Source organism: Phragmites australis, chromosome 9 (genome assembly GCF_958298935.1).
Source record: "Phragmites australis chromosome 9, lpPhrAust1.1, whole genome shotgun sequence".
Lineage (NCBI taxonomy): Eukaryota > Viridiplantae > Streptophyta > Magnoliopsida > Poales > Poaceae > Phragmites > Phragmites australis.
The window spans coordinates 20,263,282-20,283,489 of NC_084929.1; the positions used below are offsets into that span (position 1 = coordinate 20,263,282).

General features: G+C 46.7%; 2 protein-coding genes across 3 annotated transcripts; one reads left to right on the top strand and one right to left on the bottom strand.

The window, feature by feature from the left end:
• Positions 1 to 1,106: 1,106 nt before the first annotated feature.
• On the top strand, positions 1,107 to 12,191 carry LOC133928757 (caffeoylshikimate esterase-like). Of its 2 annotated transcripts, none has more exons than XM_062375228.1 (8): positions 1,107 to 1,368; positions 1,560 to 1,673; positions 1,906 to 1,938; positions 10,494 to 10,640; positions 10,845 to 10,975; positions 11,055 to 11,192; positions 11,336 to 11,434; positions 11,573 to 12,191. In XM_062375228.1, the coding sequence occupies exons 3-8, from the start codon at positions 1,914 to 1,916 to the stop codon at positions 11,978 to 11,980; spliced, it is 948 nt and encodes a 315-aa protein (XP_062231212.1). In that variant the 5' UTR covers positions 1,107 to 1,368; positions 1,560 to 1,673; positions 1,906 to 1,913; the 3' UTR covers positions 11,981 to 12,191. The 2 variants fall into 2 exon arrangements, with proteins under 2 accessions (XP_062231212.1, XP_062231211.1); XM_062375227.1 differs by having other exon boundaries at positions 1,580 to 1,673.
• On the bottom strand, positions 12,124 to 16,081 carry LOC133928756 (UDP-glucuronic acid decarboxylase 2-like). The gene is made up of 6 exons (XM_062375226.1): positions 15,331 to 16,081; positions 14,222 to 14,368; positions 13,241 to 13,320; positions 13,059 to 13,142; positions 12,882 to 12,956; positions 12,124 to 12,765 (listed from the first exon to the last, which is right to left on the bottom strand). The coding sequence occupies exons 1-6, from the start codon at positions 15,956 to 15,958 to the stop codon at positions 12,439 to 12,441; spliced, it is 1,341 nt and encodes a 446-aa protein (XP_062231210.1). The 5' UTR covers positions 15,959 to 16,081; the 3' UTR covers positions 12,124 to 12,438.
• Positions 16,082 to 20,208: the final 4,127 nt, after the last annotated feature.

The window sequence follows — 20,208 nt, forward strand, 5'->3', positions numbered from 1 at the left end:
TTGATGCTTTTAAAAAATAGCGAAGCCGCGCATCCGGGTCAGTATGGATCTTCCACTTGCGGGTCGCTCTGGTGGTCATCATGCATGCAGGTCGCAGATGATGGATTGAATGGCCCACAAGCACATCGGAAAGCGGAAGCGAACTGATTGCTATCCGGGCTGCATGCGCGAGCGGATTGAGACGGTGGTGGACTTGACGGCATCCAGAGATCCTCTGCGAGCGCGTTCAAGTAATCGTCGTGTGGTTTTGGGATGGGACTTGATTCATACGGTGATGCAATGTGAACGGTCCAAAACGGACACGTTTCCCAAAGAGTATAGTAATGGTTGTATAGGCTTGTAGCTAGAATGCTAGATCAAGATGGTATTTCCTACTTAAAATGGTGTAGAGGGAGTTAAATGTTATTGTCAATAGAATACTTGTACGAGCTAGGGGCGAAGATTCAAATAGTAACTAGTATTACACTATTAGATATCCATTAGAGCATCATGACAAATGTGTATTTATATATGATCGGTAACTGCAAAACATACACAAAAATAAATTGAAATTGTTTCTTTTATATTATTGATTATCGTTACAATCGTATGTTCTTGCTTTTAACGGATAATAAGGGTATTACAACAAAGGATAAAATAGATGCACAATAACATTTCTCTGCAAATGTGGCCTAACAATGGCTGAGTCTCTTATCCATCTTTTTTATATAATCTTATATCCCAAATTTTTTAATTGTCATTCACGTTTTCTATTATAATAATATTTTCTGTTTGCTAGACAGAATATACTTAGTAAAATAAGCAAAAGTCACCTCATCTAACGTGTATCGTGCCGATCAGCATCCCGAGGAGAAAAGATAATATTGACAGATCCTGATTAGATCGGCAAACACCACCTACCGATCCCGTAATACCGTTACAGGGTGTCCGTTGCCCGCAACCGCAACGGCTCTCCATCGCGCAGAGGATCCTCGTCCACCCCATCACCCAGCCCAGCCTCTCTACATCCACGTCCCACCACGCCTTTGCCTAGACGGACGCGTTCATACCCTAGACGCCACGTGTTGCGTCTCCTCCACACGCTTCCCCTCCCTCCCTCCCTCGTCTTCGTCCTCCTCCCTTCCCCTGCCTGATCGAGCCTTCTTCTCTCTCTCTGCTTCTGTTTCTCTCTCCTCCCTCCCTAACAGCACCGGCTTGCTTTGTAGCCGCACATGCATGTACTCTCTGTAACATTGCTGCGAACCTTTTTTTCTTCTGGTTCAACAAGCAAGTAGCCGCGGTGATCGATCGATTGCACATCTTCCTGCTTCGTCCTGAGTTTTGGTGTGCGAAAGAGCAATCGATACGATGGATGTAGAATACCACGAGGTGAGCAAGCTCAATAGAAATCTCTGTGTTTTGCTCTTTGGATCGCGTCGTCGATCGACGGTGGTTTAACTTAGCTTGCCAGTTCAGTTCTGAACACAATCAATTTGCTTGCATGTTTCTTTGTCAATCGCTTCGATCCCGAGTTCCACCTGATCGATTCTTCGGACCATCTTTTTAATCGATTTGATCAGTGGTCGATCGATGGCTGCAGGAGTACGTGAGGAACCCGCGGGGGGTGCAGCTCTTCACATGCGGCTGGCTGCCGGCGTCTTCCTCGCCCAAAGCGCTCGTCTTCCTCTGCCATGGTACACTTTCTAACCCTCGGCACAAATTTAACACATTTGAAAAGCTGCTTATGTTAAGCCATGGCAGTTCTAATTCTCAAGAATGCCTTGGTTAAGTTTGTTCCACCAAGTGTGCCATAATTAAGTTCATACTAGTGTCAGCAACGCAGAAGACTTCGAACATTTTTTTATGGTCTTTGTTATGGATATGGATTGAATTTTTCTTGATCTTGTGTGTGTTCATCTGCTTCAGGTTATGGCATGGAGTGCAGTGACTTCATGAGAGGTACTCTCCAGCCTTCACGCTCTTGCTGTCGATTTCTGATACTCTCTCCTTTCGGTGTGAAAATTATTTGAAGAGGGGCATGCATATGGAAATCGTACCTGAGTGGTGTTTCAGTTTCGCTAGCTACCTCTTGGTGCGTCTAGTACACACAAGTATTTCACTTTCCTTCTTACATCATCCATGACTTCACATTCATGCATATGCATCAGAAATTTAGGCTTGGTGTTGATCTAGCACCATTGACACTTCTAGATGCATGCGTTACTTAGGCAGTTAAGCAAGCATGCGAATAGCACGAGACACAACCAACCCTCTTCCTTCGGGCACCAAAAGCATTTGCCCCGACACGTCGGTAGGATTATTATCATTTTCTAGAGTTAACTACTATCAGTGGCCAAAGAGCATTGCAATCTAATATTTGGATTGATGGGTAGTCCAAGTGAGGCGTCGAATTGTCAGGAGCCTTACTAAACATTCTCGATGACATTGCGTAAACGATAGTAAAAGACGGAACATTACAAGAAATTGGGGAACAAGCAAGGAGACCATCTCCGATAATATTCTCTTCATTTCGTTCCCTTCTCGATTCTCTTTCCCGTTCTTATTCCCTTTATTTCCTCTCATCTCCAACAACTTCCCTTCGAGAGAAATCGCGAAGGGAAATGAGAGATAATCCCATCCTTGAGGGAATGACCATGGAAATCCCTTTGTGACGGGAACCGTGAAGGAAAATCGTTAGAGCGCTGAAGTAAACGAAAATCCTGTCGTGAAAGGATTTTGGACCCTGAAGGAAACCCACGTAGAATAAGACTTAGGAGTTGTTAGAGAAAAAAAATCAGTTCTGTGTGCTTTTTAGTAAATTGTTTGAGTAAAAAAGGTTGTCTTGTGCTTTCAGAAATGGGCATGAAACTATAAATGACAATATGGAACTAGAACGATAAGAATTGCTAGGTGTAGATGCGGTGCCCTCGTGAACTGGACTATTTAATGTGGTTTGATATTGATGGATCAAAAGGATGCTCAACACAAACCCACACGTACACACCAGTGCATAGTAGTCTGGAGAGGATGACATAATTAGTAATATTTTTATGACGTTATCTGTCTGTTTTTCTTATATTTATAAGCTTAAGAGAATGTCCAACTGATTACATCTCAACTGAACTAGAGCCTTTTAGTCTTGGTACAGCTCATGCATATTCTGTTCAGTCTCCGCAAGTCACTCTGCTTGCACTAGCTACTTTGACTTAGTTGGCAACACCAGGACTGATAATAAATACAACATGTTACGTGACAGTAACTAGAGGTAACAAGATTATTCTAACAAACACCCCACTAATCTTGTTCTTTTCTTCTGCACATCACGCAGTCCCACCTTATTCCTCATCTCTAGGAACTTTACTCGTCCCAAGGATTTTGTCAATATGTCAGCAAGCTACTCATTTGAATTCACATATTCTACTGCTATCTTGCTCTCCTCAACACAACTCTTGATGAAATGATACCGACTATCAATATGCTTGCTTCTCTCATGGTAGGATTTTTGCAAAGAGATAATAGACTTGTTGTCAACTCTTAGCTGAATTTTACTGGGTTACTTCTTCATCAAATCTCCTAAGAGCCGGCTGAGCCAAATGCCTTGGCAAGCCGCTGAGGTAGCTGCTATGTATCCGGCTTCAAAAGACAATAGCGCCACCACTTTCTACTTTTGAGAGAGCCAAGTGATCAGGTTTAAGCCAAGGAAAAATACCACTCCAGTAGTGCTTTTTCTATCATCAATATCTCCAGCCATATCACTATCGCTATAACTGATCAGCTCAGCTTCTCCTTTCTTCTTTCTCACATAGAAACAACCGAGATTCAATGTTCGTTTGATGTACTGCTTTATTGCTACCATGTGTTCAGAAGTAGGCTTCTCCATAAACCTGCTAAGTATGCCAACAACATATGCTATATATGGCCTAGTATTCACCAAGTATCTCAAACTGCCTACTATGCTTCTGTACATTGTTGGATCCACAAGTGGTTTTTGACTGAATTTACTCAACTTCAGTCTTTCTTCCATTGGGGTTTATGCTGAGTTGCATTCCACCATTCCACCATTCTCAAGTATCTTTCCAACAAAACATGACTGACACAAGGAAATACAGTGAGATTTTTGATGTACCTCTATACCCGGATAGTAGGCCACCTTGCCAAGGTCACTCATGCTGAAAAGATTTTCATCTGCTGCTTGAACTTGGTTATTTCAGCAATGCAAGTTCCTATGACAATTAAGTCATCGACATATACAACAATCAGTAGCAGTGAGTTACCATCTCTTCTTTTGTACAAAGCATGCTCTAGTGGACTCTTCTCAAACCAGAGAGAAATCAAAGTTCTATCCAGCTTGAAGGTCCATGCTCTTGGAGCTTGTCGTAACCCATACAATGTTTTTTTTCAGTTTCATCACCTTGCCTTTTCTTGCTCAAAACCAGGTGGTTGTACAACGTACACCTCCTCAGCTAAATCTCCATTGAGAAAGGCCAACTTAATATCTAGATGATGAACTTCCCAGTCTTCCCGTGCAGCTAGAGCTAAGAGAAGCTGCACTGTCTCAAGTCGTGCAATAGGCGCAAATACTTCCTCAAAATCAATCCCTTGCTTTTGCACATACCCTTTTGCAACCAAACGGGCTTTGTGTTTCACAACTTCACCTTGAGTATTCTTCTTCAATTTGAACACCCATTTTAACCCAATTGGTCGATGTCCATGAGAGCAAATTTATGAACTCCCATGTTCCATTTCTCTTAATTGAATCAAGCTCTTCAATCATTGTTGTGAGCTAGCTCTCTTGCTTCACTGCGTCAACAAAATTTTGAGGCTCTTCCATCACCATAAAACAGGGCCCAGAGTAATCCATCCCCACCTCGCTTGTGACATCATAGATGTCTTGTGGTCCCTCTGTTGAGGACGCTGAGGTAGGAGCTGCTGCTTCGATAGGAGTTGCAGGTGTAGCCATATGCCGGGATGCAGGTTCGCCTACTGAGACAGGCATTCCTGCTGATGCAGTTTCTGTGGACGACGATGGCTCATCCATAGTGACGAATGTGCCTGGCTCTGCCACTGACTGTGGTAGCTGCTGATCACCTTCTTTAGTTGCAATTGTAGGTTCAGTTGTAGGATAAAACACACTAAATATTTCACCTCCACTGTGCAGTTCATCATTTTCTGATTGTGAACTCGAGTTCAAGTGCTTGCTTTCTTCAAACACCACATCTCGTGTCACATGAACTCTCCTCGCAACAGGATCATAGGTACGATAGGCTTTTGAACTATCCTCATAGCCTATCATCACCATGGGCACACTTCTGTCACTAAGTCCATTCTGATGAGGAGACACTACTTTCATATGTGCCATACAACCAAAAGTGCGAAGATGCTAAACGTTTGGCTTCCTGCCATACCATGCTTGATATGGAGTTTGGCCAATCACACTCCGTGTAGTGCACGATTCATAAGGTAAATGACAGTTATCACAGCCTCCCCCCTCCCCCCAAAACTTTCCTGGCATCATCTTGCTCTTCAACAAACTCCTCACCATAGCCAAGATTGTTTAGTTCCTTCTCTCCACAACCCATTTTGCTATGGAGAATGTGGCGTTGTGAGATACCTCCGTGTTCCATGAGTATCACAGTATTCTACAAACTCCTTGGAAATAATTCCCCTCCTCTATTAGACCAGAGTGCTTTCAACTTGCGCTCAGCTTCCAATTCAGCACGAGCCTTGATCTTTTTCAATGCTAGTAGTGCTTGATCCTTGGTTTTTAGAAGTGCCATCCACATGAACCTGGAGTAGTCATCCACCACTAGCAGGAAATACTTATTTCCTGCTGGAGTTGTCAGTGTGATCGGGCCACACAGATCGCAATGCACAAGTTCTAGTCCATGCTTAGCCCGATACACTGCTCATGCTGGAAATAGTGCTCGCCTTTGCTTCCCAGCCAAGCAGCCATCACACAACTAATCTATATGCTCTAGTAGTGGCATGCCGATTACCATTTACCTATTCGCTAGGTTCCTTAATGCCTAAAAATTCAAGTGCTCATAGCGTGCGTGCCACACCCACGCACTGTCATCCATGCTAGCCAACAAGCACACAGGTTGAGTCAGCTTCAGATTGAGTGCATACAAGCGATTCTTTGACATTTTAACCCTCACCAACAATGGCTTTTGTTGGTCAAAGATGCTCAACATACCATCATCAATAACACTTTTACACCCATTCTCATCTAGTTGGCCTAGGCTAATGATATTACTTTTCAATTGAGGTAAGTAATACACATCATTTAGCACTTTGTGCTCACCTGACAAGCACTTGAACATAACAGAGCCACGTCCACAAATATTCACAATTGAGGCATCGCCGAATCTCATTGAGCCACTAATTGAATTGTTGAGGTCAGTGAACTTGTCTCTATCACCTATCATATGGTTACTTGCCCCTGTATCAAGGTACCACACGCTGGCTTCTCCCATCAGTTTTGGGTTCACCTTCTCCTCGGTCAGCATCACATATTCATTCTTCTTCTCAGATACATGCACCAGCTCACAGGCTTCAACCATTAGCAGGGATGGTTCATCATCATCTTTCTTTTAAGCTACAAAGGCCTTACCTTGCTTCTTCTGTTTGCGGCAATCCCATGAATAATCCTCATAATTCTAGCAGTTATAACACCGAACTTTCCTGATGTCAAACTTTTTGTCACTGCTGTGTTCATCGTCGCTATGCCCATGACCACGACCACGACCCCTTCCGCAGCCACGACTGCCTCCTCTCTTGGCGCTGCTGCTAGACGCCTTGCCTCTGCTCTTCTCCTCCTTGGCTCTCCATTGAGCCTGAGTGAGCAGGAGGTGCTCATCATCGCTGCCATCAGCAACACACAAGTGCTCTTCGTGCGCTTTGAGGTGGTCGATGAGCTCCTCCACTGGCATCACCTTCAAATTAGCAAACTGCTCAATTGAGGTAACAAGTTGCAAGAATTTATAGGGCGCGGAGCATGTGCTTAATGACATAAGAATCCTCCATCGTCTCCCCTAACTCCCTTATCTTGCTAACGAGGCTACCGATGTTGATGGGATAGTCCTCAATGCTCTCGCTGCTCTTCATCTTGAGTGCGTTGAGCTCCTCCTTGAGGGTTTGTACCCTCGCTTATTGGACACGGTCGGCCCCGAGGTACATGATCTGGCCAACCATGTCTCTATTGTCGTCTTCTTCCTAGAGACAACGAAGAGGATGTCCTCAGGAACTGCCGAAAAAGTGGCTGCACGAGCCGCCTTATCGCGCTTCACATCTACCGCTGCCTCTGGATCCACGACTTCTACCACGTCCCAGATGTCCTGTGCTTCCATCATAGCCTGCATCTTAATAGACCAAGCTGAGTAGTTGTTTCATGTTAGCATGGGGTATGACAGCCTGGCTGAACTCTCCCTCGTCGCTCCTTGGTTGTTCGCCATGGCATGCTTGGGCATCCACCAGCGATTTTACCGTCGCTAGACCTTGCTCTGAATACCAACTGATGGATCAGAAGGATGCCCAACACAAACCCATGCGCACACACACCGGTGCACAACCGCACAGGAGTTTGGAGAGGATGACACAACTAGCAATATTTTTGTGACACAACAGAACTGCTTGTCGGTCTGTTTTTCTTATATTTATAAGCTTAAGAGAGTTCTCAACTGAACTAGAGCCTTCTAGTCTTGGTACAGCTCATGCATACTCTATTCTTAGTCTCCGCAAGTCACTCTGCATCAGATTTCACACCCTATTTTACTACAGCTAGCACTAGATACTTAGTTGGGAACATCAGGACTGATAATAAATACAACATGTTACATAACAGTAGCTAGAGTAACAAAATTATTCTAACAGATATTAGCTGCTCTACGACTCTACGAGCAGGCTTCAACTAAAGCAGTTTTCCTGTTCTATTAAATGATATATCCCCATATTTCTGGAAGCATGTGGCACCCACCACCCAGGTTGCACATCTTCTCTATTTCAGGGGGGGGGGGGGGGGGGGAGAGAAGAAGAATGTGCACTACAGATATATACCTTGAGAAGGCAATACGTGATTGAGAATTACTGTTAATTTTATTTGCTGATGTTGCCCTTAATTTGATCTTAATACCTCGTCGGATTGGATAGGTTTTGATTAAGAATAGTTTTTCCCAATTGTAAGGTTGAATTTTGTTTTCTCCCATTCTTGGCTATTTTCGTAGATATGATTTCGCAATGCTGCTTTGCCTGTCTTGCATTTAGAAAAATTCTTCCGCAAAAGATAGTTAAAAAAAATATGTGGTAGTTACCGATACTCTTCTCACTTGTAGTGTGGGGGGCCTTTAATTTGTTTGGGCACAAGTGGAAGATACTTCTGATAAAGATGATGGCAACGTGACAGCTTTGAGTTATTTACCTCTAATATTTTCTCCAGTAGTCAAAGCTACGCAACTGCGAAGTTGACAGTTATCTGATAATGAGATATAATTTATGTCGGGCTCCAGCCAAGATTATTGCCTGCCTTAGAAGGTTTAATGATGTTCTTGGTGGATCATTTGGCACACAGAGTTTCAATAAGTAGGATTTTAGAAGATGCTCCATAAGTATTTTCATTTGTAGAAATTGTTCATGGTTTTTCATGGATATCCAGAAACTTTGATCCTGATTTGACTTCGAGCTGTTTTGTTTTCTAGTACTCCACATATAGAAAGTAGTAAAAAGATTTCGTATTGGTAGATATGCAGTTTACAGTACACACCAATTTAGTTTCGGTATTAGGACAAGCCTTCCTGAAACTGTGCTAGATAAGGCTCGCATGCACGACAGGTACTTGGTTCATAATTTTGACTCGGAACCTAGTTCGTCTTCCACAGTTTTCAACGCAACTCATTTTCATACTCAAAAGAAAGGCAAGGACAATTACGACTAGTGAGCTACCATCCAACAGCCTTTGTTTTCTCATAAAAATTCAAAATTAGATAACATATATAAGTGTATTTGTCAAAATAGATAACATGTTGTATTTATAAATTTAGCATCCGTATTGACGCATCATTTACCGAAAATGAATTTTCAGTACACCGTACGTCGAAAAACCCATATTCGGCACATTATGACCGTATTCATCACACGGTGTGTCAAATATGACCATGTGCCGAATTAGTGACCGCACGATAGGCAAAGGTCATATTCGGCACATGGTGTGCCAAATACAATACTGTAGCCCGTATTTGGCACACGATGTGTCAAATACGGTTGATATTCGGTACACGGTGTAATGAATATGACGGAGCTTGCGGTTTTTCGGCGTACGGTGTACCGAAATTCTATTTTTAGTAAATGATGTGTCGAATACGAATACTAAAATTATAAATACAACAACATGTTATCTATTTTAGCAAATACGCTCATATATATTGTCTAATTTTGAATTTTTGCCTTATTTCCGTGATGACTTCAATAAACAGGCATCTAGCTTTCAAATGTAGATGGGGAACTTTCTTGGTTTCATGATCTCTCTTATGTCAACTTCTCAAATTTCAAACTTCAGACTGCGTCAATCCATCCATCACTATCCATCACTATATGTTATACGTCGCTTCTGAGTACAGAAAAGATAGTTGTCTGTTGCGTGCATATAGTGACTAAAAGTTTGTGGGGCTTTATGTCTGAATCTATATTGCGCTAAATTAAGTTTCCTTTTTGATGTTTCCATGGACCATCAGGCAGATGGCCGGTGGATCCCGCTGTTCCGGTCAGGGGTTCGCGATAGAACAGGTGCACAGAAACAACTGCTTTCTTGCTAATGAGAACTGACACCAGTTGGTCCCCATGTACGGTTCACTTGGCAGCTAGTTTTGTGTCATGAGGCTTATTGAATAGGGATTGCAGTTGCAGTGATGCACATGTAGCCCAAACATAGTGCTAGACCGGGATTTCAATTTCGTTTATAATTTTTTTTATTCACAGACGGCGCGAAGACCGAAATTTGTGAAACTATGCCGAATTTTTTATCATTTTTCGTCGTCCTCCGCTCTGTGAATCCCACGTGTCAGTGAAAGTAAATTCCGAAATTAGATATTTTGTTCTCCTCTGAAATTCGTGAAATTTAATCCCTGGTACTTAGAACCCATTTATTCATATCCCATCCCATGTTAATCATGATCCTCAAGTGGTATAAGCTGGGACCCAAGGTGCATTCGACTTATTAACAAGTTGTCCTGGTGATGCAGAACATCTTAAACTATGCCATGCGAAGTGTTCAAAGCTCAGGGTTATTTTGAGCTGTCACGACGGCGTAAGAGCATCGAGCTACTAATTCTTATATAGCAAAGGTCCGGTAGAATTCTGTAACTTTGCTGGTTGCATCTAACGCCTGTGAGATTTGATGGGGTTTGAACCGATGAAGTAACTTTATCGATCATCATTGTTCATGAGCATTACTGCCACTTGAAAATGAAATGAGGGGCGGCATGATACCTTGTGTAATGGTGGGGAACATAGTTTCCTGGCAGCATGTGGGATCAAGTTGGCCACGGCAGGGTATGGTGTGTTTGGGATCGATTACGAGGGCCACGGCAAGTCCATGGGCGCCAGGTGCTACATCCAGAAGTTCGACAACGTCGTCGCTGACTGCGACCGGTTCTTCAAGTCCATCTGTGGTAAGACATCTTTAACATTTCACTTCAATTACCGCCAAGAATTTGCCGGCACAAGTGAAAAATGCTACATACGATTCTCTGTATATATTCTGCTCTACTTAGATATCGACTTGGTTTGGTATCGCACATTTTCAAGTGTCCCCAAAATTCATATGTGCATGGAGTATTTCATTGGACCGGTGAATTTACCAAACCCTTCTGCAGACATGGAGGAATACAGAAACAAAAGCCGGTTCCTGTACGGCGAGTCCATGGGCGGAGCCGTCGCTCTACTGCTGCATAGGAAGGATCCAACCTTCTGGGACGGCGCCGTCCTTGTGGCGCCAATGTGCAAGGTGCTGTGTCAGCCCGAACTGCCATGGATTTAAACTTGCTGCTTGGTCGCTGAAGTGTGAATTGTTGGCATAATTGTAGATATCGGAGAAGGTGAAACCGCACCCGGTTGTGATCACCCTCCTGACTCAGGTGGAGGAGATCATCCCAAAGTGGAAGATCGTCCCAACCAAAGATGTCATCGACTCCGCGTTCAAGGACCCCGTCAAGCGCGAGAAGGTCAAGTGAACTCTTGCGGTCACACTGTTGCTGGCTCCAGTATATATTTTTTTCTCAGTTTAAAATAGTTCGTGGAGAAACCATTGACCTGAAACATATAGGAAGTTGAGACCTGAACTAAGTTCTTCTGCGACCATGAGCAGATCAGGAAGAACAAGCTCATCTACCAGGACAAGCCCCGGCTGAAGACTGCGCTGGAGCTGCTCAGAACAAGCATCGATGTTGAAGATAGCTTATCAGAGGTCCTCTAACTTCATAACACTGCTGCATGCAGCAAGATCTTTTTTTTTTTCTCATGGTGCTTTAGCTCTGTCAATTCAGGATTCCAGAGAGAGTAACAGCTGCTGGGCTTTCTGTACTTTCTGTATGTGTTTTCACAGGTGAGGATGCCGTTCTTCATCCTGCATGGCGAGGCCGATACAGTGACCGATCCGGAGGTCAGCCGTGCGCTCGTAGAGCGCGCAGCCAGCACCGACAAGACCATCAAGCTCTACCCGGGGATGTGGCACGGCCTCACCGCCGGTGAGCCTGACGAGAATGTGGAGCTGGTGTTTTCGGATATTGTCGCGTGGCTCGATGAGCGCAGCCGCCATTGGAAACCTGAAGAACGGGTAAGAGCTCCGCCGGAGCCCGAGAAGCACCACCAGGCGGCGTCCAAGAAAATCGCCCGCGTCAGCAGCAGCAACAGCACGGAGAGTCCGGTGTCAGCGCACGGCCGGCCTCAACGGCGCGGCAGCTTCCTCTGTGGACTAGGCGGCCGAGCACACCAGCTGCAATGTAGGATGTAATTAAATATGGAGCACAATCCATTGGTCAGCTAGCTGTTCACTAAGAACTGTACATCACATAAGAAATAGATGCTCAATAAAATCTTGTTTCATCAGAGGAAGTGTTGTTTATCTCACTATGGTTTCTGAGTTCAGGAGAAACATTGGCTGCCTAAAGCAGGACATACATTTCACTTTTGAGTTTTCACAACATGTGATTTACACCATATAATGCTATGCTCTCAAAGAATTATATCATTTTATCTCCAACGATTCAACTGAAAACTTTGTATATCTGAGACTGAGAGGACGAATAAAAAAATACAGGAAAAGAATAACATTACAGCGACAACCAAGGTATTTTAGTAACACATTCCCAAAGAACTACGCTGCCATAGCTTTGTCAGTAAGGGGAGTAACCAAGCAGCTAGAAGCAGGCCACCAAAATTTCCAAGTCTTCTGCTCGTTTATGTTCCTTCCTACCCTTGCTGACCTCCGGCGGCGGTGGTGGAGGCGCCGTCCTCTTGGTCACCGAAGATGCGCTTGCGGAAGTTGGTGACCATGAGGGGAAGGCCCTCACGGAGGGGGATCTTGGGCTCCCACCCAAGGAGCTCCTTGGCGCGGGTGATGTCAGGCTTGCGCTTGTGCGGGTCATCCTGAGTGTTGGGACGGAACTCGATCCGCGCATTCGGGTCAATGGTGTCCTGGACAACCTTGGCCAACTCCAGCATGGTGAACTCGCCGGGGTTACCCAAGTTGAATGGCCCGATGTGCTCCCCTTCCATTAGCCTCATCAGACCCTCGACCTGGGAGAAGACCCAAATCAGAACAAGGGTTGCAATGCCAGACGTATTGTATTGTCGTATTGGTAAAATAAAATATAGCCTAATCTGATCAATGGGGATCGAGAAGATGGACCTACCAGATCAGAAACATATTGGAAGCTCCTGGTCTGCTTTCCATCACCGTAAACTGTCAAGGGCTCCTTCCTCAGCGCCTGTAACCATGATTGCACATAGTTGATTTCAGCTCTACAAGATCAACTGTAATATCTTTCGTGTTCTGTAACTAGTATAGCAACAGCAGCATGCTTGTTTACCTGAGCAACAAAGTTGCTGACAACACGGCCATCATCAATGCACATGCGAGGGCCGTATGTGTTAAAGATACGTGCGATCCTAACCTGGAAACAGCAAGAAATCACCAAGCATGAGCATCTATTTCAACACAGATGAAATGAATTCTAGCCAATCAAACCAAACAATTTAGATGGCGAATTACCTCGAGGTTGGCACCACGGTGGTAGTCCATGGTCAATGTTTCAGCGGTACGCTTGCCCTCGTCGTAGCAGCTCCTGACACCTGTCATTCAGAAATCACAACCATCAGCGGAACTTACTCAGACTCTCAGAGCAGGCAGCCTTGTCAATTTGTAAATAATCCAAAAACCATGCAACAAATACTACTAGTACCTTATGCAGCTCAACAAGCATTCATCATTTTTCTGTTCTGCCTTATTGATTATCTTAGGCAGCAAGGTTGGTGGATGTTTGGTTCGGCATAATTGGTCAAGTATAGTTGTGTTCCCCTCTTACTTTATTAAAAGCGATCCACAAAGTGGTCCTCTTGGAGCACATTCCACCTACCAACATTGTCCCTTTCCACCAAAAAGAATCAAAGCATACAAGAGCCCACCCAGCTATGATTCTGTAGCCAGCATCTCCAGCGAGTAAGATCCCAAGACCCCTTTTTTGCCAATTTCTTATACAAGACTTACTTTCATGCAACAGGAAGCTTCAAGTCTACACCATCACTATATTTTGAAAAGGCTCATTTCTGCTTTCTACTGCTTGGGGTAAAAAAGCAGAGCAAAGATTGGATAACGGAGAGTTTTCCTCTTTGTTGTAAATGGTCCAGCTGGCACCTCTCTTTCTTATCTTGGTTTAGTTCACCCCAAAATCAAGTCACTAAAGACTGCTGCTGCTGAGTAACAAATTTAGGACAACCCCTCAGTATTCTTACTCGCTCAAATATCATACAAAAGCATGACAAAAAGCGAATGTGCGTGAGAGATCATTCGTTTGGTGGCCAACAGTTTCCTGCTAAGCAAGATCCGGCTATTATTTTTTTGCCATATGCATGACCCAACTAACAATAATCTAACCTCAACACGCTAGATCCAAGAAACCTGATATATCAAGTGTCACCGGAAGAAATATACTTCAGGGATCCATCCAAGAGAGTATATGAGAAAAGTTATTACCGATTGGATTGACATTGCCCCAGTAAGTCTCCACCTGAGGGTGCTGGAGAGGATCACCGTAGACCTCACTGGTGCTGGTGAGGAGGAACCTAGCATTGATCCTCTTCGCCAATCCGAGCATGTTCAGAGTCCCAACCACATTGGTCTTGTGCCATCTCAAAGGTCAAGGCTTACACAAACAATCTCCAGAAAGTAATTACAAGGAAAATCTGATTGGATCAGTCCCCCTTTTGACTTTTTCACATTGTTACTCCCCAATCAGTTGCAAAATAAGTAAAGCACAAGGAGGTTACGTGAAGTGAACAGTAAACAAAGTTGCTAGGAAAGTGAAAAGGGAAAGCCACTCGGAACTCACTTTTTCGCTGTTGAAAAATTGAAATGAGTACTTTATGTCAGAATTAAGCAAACTCCACAACTAACCCAGATCAAGGCACACCGTGCGCTTACTTTTCTACTTCCATTAAGAGATCATGAAGCAACGGTACAAAGCAATCAGTACTAGTTAATTTTGATTGATCAAAGTATGTGTCATCTTAAAACTGAGTTCAGATCACAACTGCAACTTTTGCTCCTTTTCCTATTTCAAACGCAGGGTAAACTCCACTCAGAATAATCAGCTTTTTATGCAAAACTTGAACGAATTCGAGAGAGAAATGATCCGAGGACTGAGATCTTCGGTTCCATCTCCAGCTTCTGAGTTTAACTGAACAGTAGACGCCAGATTTCAGAGATGCAAATGAAAAAGAAGAAATTTTGATCAAACGGCAGGGTAGTGCAGATCTGAAACGGCCAAACTCTGCCTCTGTTCTGCTCTGCTCACAGCAGCAGAAGACTCCGAAATTCACGTCGAAACGTGGCGCAAATCGCGAGCTCGGACAAAATCCTCCTTCCCGTCCCATATTCCCATTTCAGGAACAGACATGGAATCTCAGGAAGGTAAATTACTACTCCCCACCACAAGAACCATAAAAATCAAATCTTTACCACGCAAAAATCCAAGAAAAATAAAATCTTTTGTTTGCCACCAAAAAGGAGGAAGCGATCACGATCCAAACATCAATCATGGCGGAACGGAATTAATTCAGAGAATCAGAGCGAAAAAAAGGATATGATTGTCTTGATGGGGTTGTACTTGTAGTGGACGGGGGACGCCGGGCAGGCGAGGTGGTAGATCTGATCGACCTCCAGGAGGATGGGCTCGACGACATCGTGGCGGATCATCTCGAAGTTTGGGTTGCCGAAGTGGTGCACGACGTTGTCCTTGCGGCCCGTGAAGAGGTTGTCCACCACGATCACGCTGTCGCCGCGCTCCAGCAGGCGGTCCACCAGGTGGCTGCCCACGAACCCGGCGCCGCCGGTGACCAGCACGCGGAGGCCCTTCCGCTTGAGGCCCAGCGGCACCTTGCCGCCCACGAAGTGCCGGGCCACGTCGCGGTGGGCCGGCTCCACGGAGAAGCGGGCGAGCGGGTTGGTGTTGGAGGAGGAGTAAGATGAGACGGCGGCGCCAGTAGAGTTGCCGGAGCCGGACGAACTGGAGGGTGTGGCGATGGAGAAGATGGCGGCGGCGACGAGCATCCCGGCGAGGGCGAAAATCGGGCGGTGCTCGGCGGCGGCATAGCGGGCGGCGCGGGGCAGCCACGCGAGCGGCTTGGACGGCTTCGGGGAGTAACCCCCCACGCCGGCGCCAGCTACGGGGGACGCACCCCCGCCGCCGCGGTAGGTCAGCTCCGACGCCATCTCTCTCCGGCGGGGCGAAGGACCTAAACGGGAGAACCGAAAGAGTCTAGGGCCCGCCTTCCGCGAAACTCTCAGGGACCTGGACGCGATTCGGACAGGCGGGGGTGGCAACAGGCAGGACAGGAGCAGAGGTTATTTATGGGCGCGGTGTGGTGTGTGGCCGGAGGAGGGAGGGGGGTTGGGGCCGTTGGATGCGCGGTGGACGGTGGACACGGGTCTCCGGGGCGGTGGGGTTGTCTTTGTCTCGGGAGGATGGCGGTGTGATCAGGTGCGGAAGGAGTCGAGCGAGAGTTGGTGACCTCGTCCCTCGTCGGCGGCTACCTTCCCAGCTGGACTGACGGGGATGGAAAGCATGTGTCACAAACTGCAGGAGTCCAATAGGTAGGTGACGCAGGGTTTGGAAACCAGGTTCTAAAATTGTAATGTAAACGTAGAGCTTGAAGAATAGATCTGAAACGGAACTAATCATTCCTCTTTCACTTGGCAACTAATCGACTATGGCTTGCATCTTCCATTCAAATATGAATGATAACTAACTCTAGCGAACAGGGTAGGGAACGAAGGCCAACCATGAAGGCTCCCGAAAGACAGCGATGGATGCTTCTTGACTGTGAGTGTCTAGGGTTGTCAATGTGTGGCCACAGCTAGGGATACTCGCACCTTAGCCGTCATGGTGGTGATAGCAGTCGCACGGAGCCGAATAGGGGAGGGCGGTGGCGTTGGCAATAGAGGAGGGCGTCGACGAATAGAACAACTTCCAAGTAGATAGGGATAGGGACGAAGCTACTTGTTCGAGGCAAGAAACCACCTAGTACTATAGAGTAGCGAGCGTGGGTACCCCGAAGTGGAGTCAAGTATATTGGCCATTAACGAGGAGAAAGCCATCTCGTTGGATTTGCAATCGATGGACCAAATTGATGCCTGGAATTTTCTGAAATTTCAGTCGACTAATATTCAGACACTCCATTCTGATAACGCCTGATTTTGAGCGAAATGGGGGGTTTTTACCAGCCTATTATCCGATACCATGCATATTTTGACTACTCCCTTAACCGAAACAAATACAATTTAAGTATTTTGTTTCTATTCAAATTGCGCCCAAACCGAACCAAATACCTTCTAAGAAGTTTCATAATAATGTTGCAATAATGTCCTAGATTATACAGAATCCATATAGATTGCCATATTTCAAATGGAGCCTGGTTACCATATACGACTGAAATAGTATGCCCATGGAAAATACTACCTGTAGACAATTGGTCTAAAATAAGAAAATGATCAAATTTATTTGTTAGAGCAAAAGATTGTCTTGCCCCAATAAATATGGCAAGGGTTTTTTTTAAGGAGGAGACTCAAGCTTGGAGACGATGTTTGAGAGGAAGGAACACCACAAATGTATTGATAGTAGAAAAAATAGATCGGCCTAGGAGGAGTATCACAGCATGACTTTGTGTTTGTGCACCTATGTGTCCTGTGTGTTGCCCTCTGTGTTGTATTGAGTGTTCTCCCTGTGACCCGTCCCTGCCTAGATGACCACGACCCCTTATTTATAAGGTGGTACGTAGCTTAGTGTACAAGTTATCACGATGTATAAATATCTAGGACCTGACTGAATTACTAGGCCTTATCCTGGATAACTACTTTTTACCCTACATAAAAGATAAATATCTACTGTGGTAACTATTGTGGTGCTTGCCCCCTGAGGGGTGAGCCGGTCGCCAATTGCGGCCCGGCACTACTTTGCTGGGGGTGTCAGGACGACTTTCATCGCACTAGGGTGTCAGGATAAGCATCACCTGCACCGGCATTAATCGCCTATCACCTCGCGTCAGGTTGGCTGCAGGGGGTGTTTCTTCCCTGATATTATCTCCGGAGACCGGCTACATCTTTAGGCTTTGGAAGGCCGCATGGGCACCGGAGGGGTGCCCCGAAGGGGTCCGCAACCTCCAGGGGCCAGGCCTAATGCTGAGAGTCCGGAGGGTGAAGGCTCCGGAGGGGCTTGCTATATCTTCGAGTTTTGGGAAAGCCACATACGTACCGGAGAGGTGGCCCCAAGAGGCCCGCAGCCTCTGGAAGTCGGGTCTCCTGCTGAGGGTCCGGAGACCGAAGGGACTGGAGGGACCTTCGATAGCAATCTTCAACCGTTGTCCTCAAGCTGGTTTATTTTCCCCCAATAGTACCCCCTCATTCTCTAGCCCTGACATTCGAAGGGGTGAGAGGATGTAAAGGAAAACCAACTCCAGCTTGGTATAGTAACAAGAATGCCCGAAGGCCATTCCCTGTCCCTGAGAAGTTTTTCGGCAGGAACCATGGGCGTTGATGGTGAAGCTCAAGGCTGATGGTGCATTGGAGGTGGCGACACGCCCCAGGGTTTATGCCGAGGTCGGAGGTGCGGCCGGCGTCGAAGTCGAAGACCAAAGAGGTATTGGCAGAGGAGGCATGCTCCAGAGCCTGTCGGAGTTGGTGTATATGGTATCGGGACCCGAGGCCGGAAGGGCGTCGGTGGAGATGATGCACTCCGGGGTCTATGCCGAGACCGATTTAGATTCTTCAGACTTCTTTAGTGATGAGTATTTTTGCCATTTGAGTTTGTTAGAGTGGGGGATTATATGTGGGATCAGGGGACTCCCCATGTTCTCCTGTTTGAGGACTGTAGGATGGGATGTGTCACTGGCATGTTCTGACTTGGATAATGTGTGGGTTTGTGTAGGGTCTTGAGGCCACGCCCCTGGCATGCGCCGAACGGAGTTGTCGGTGACACAGGAACTAGGGGTCCCCGAGTCCCGAGGCCACGACAGCAGAGTGCCACGTGGCACCCTCCCTCGGGGGTTTACCTCCCCGAGGTCCGAGACGACCAAGTTTCGAGAGAGGGTGCTCGGGGCCATGAACAGTGGTCCCCGAGTACCCGAGTTCCCCGATGACCCGAGAAGACCAAATGCCAAGAAGAGAGTGCTCAGGGCTGCGAGTAGTGGCCCCCCAAGCACTCAAGTCCCCCGACGACAAGAAAAGCCAAGCACCGGGGAGAGGGTGCTCGGGGCTGCGAATAGTGGCCCCCGAGCACCCGAGTCCCCCGAGAACCCAAGGGAAGTCAGTTCCGGGAGAGAGTGCTCGGGGCCGTGAACAGTGGCCCCCGAGCACTCGGTTCCCCGAGGACCAAGAAAGGGTGTATCCGGGAGAGAGTGCTCGGGGCTGTGAACAGTGGCCCCCGAGCACTCGGTTCCCCGAGGGCCCGAGAAGTCCTTCGCCGGTGGTCCCCACAGAGGCCCAGTGGTGAGGTGTCGGCCGGTGAGAGGCTCGATGCTGCATTTAAGAGGGCGCATGGCCTGTCACTTCCAACTGCTCCCCCCACGCTTGCTGTCAGTCCCTGCCACGGTCTGGCAGGGAGGCGTGAGGACATTTAATGCACGGGTCCCATCGTGGGACATCCGGCGCGCCTCGAGATAACATCGTGAAGCCTAAAGCGCCCCGCCTGCCGCCCTGCTGTGTCAGGCCCGCTCTGATCGGACGGGCACGCCGGGCTGCTCGGTCGCTGCCCGGTGGGCCCTCCCCATGGCGCCTGTTGAAAAACGGCATGATGACGAACAAGACCGGACGGGGCGCGTTTCAACCCACCCCGTCACCTCGCGCAGTAGCCCATGATGATTGCTTTCCATTTATGGTGCCTCGGAACTCGCACCATCCTTTCTGGGCACGTTACCGCCCCGGCGGGTATATATGCGGGGCGGGCTCCCCGGAGAAAGGGAGTTCAGTTCAACCGAGGACCAGTTCGGACCAGATCGAATCCTCAGCAACCGACGACAAGCACAGAAGCTTAGATCTGTCAAAGAACAAGGAACACGAAGCTCTAGGCTAGACAAATATTCTTGTAACTTAGCAGATACTTAGAGAGACACTCTCAGAGCATTTATAGCATACACACAGGAGTAGGGTGTTACGCTCAGTGCGGCCCGAACCTGTCTAAAAATCCCCTGAGCATTTACTGCTTCTTGCATCCGATCATTCCATTCCACCTGCATCTCATTTACGCCCATTTATTCCACCTGCGAAACAGATTCAGAATCATCCCCCCCGACCAAATCTCAAAGGGGGTCCCTCCGGATCCCCGCTTGAGGAGTTAACCCTTCGACAGGAGTCTAGGTCATTAATGTGATGGGACGTTCGTGCGAGAAAACGAGGCGTTGCCGTGGGATGTTGCCATGTGTCGGTGGAACGACGGGATATGGCCATGGCCCCCCCCCAGAGATTAATGA

What these genes read in the sequence shown, in the direction of transcription:
- LOC133928756 (XM_062375226.1), bottom strand. Translation starts at nt 15,958, where the DNA reads ATGGCGTCGGAGCTGACCTACCGCGGCGGCGGGGGTGCGTCCCCCGTA. An exon ending in CAACCCCATCAAGACAATCA is followed by an intron (nt 14,369 to 15,330) that starts TATCCTTTTTTT and finishes TGAGATGGCACA; the next exon opens with AGACCAATGTGGTTGGGACT. An exon ending in TCCAATATGTTTCTGATCTG is followed by an intron (nt 12,766 to 12,881) that starts GTAGGTCCATCT and finishes GTCTTCTCCCAG; the next exon opens with GTCGAGGGTCTGATGAGGCT.
- LOC133928757 (XM_062375227.1), top strand. Translation starts at nt 1,348, where the DNA reads ATGGATGTAGAATACCACGAG. An exon ending in GTGCAGTGACTTCATGAGAG is followed by an intron (nt 1,939 to 10,493) that starts GTACTCTCCAGC and finishes GTTTCCTGGCAG; the next exon opens with CATGTGGGATCAAGTTGGCC. An exon ending in TTGTGGCGCCAATGTGCAAG is followed by an intron (nt 10,976 to 11,054) that starts GTGCTGTGTCAG and finishes GCATAATTGTAG; the next exon opens with ATATCGGAGAAGGTGAAACC.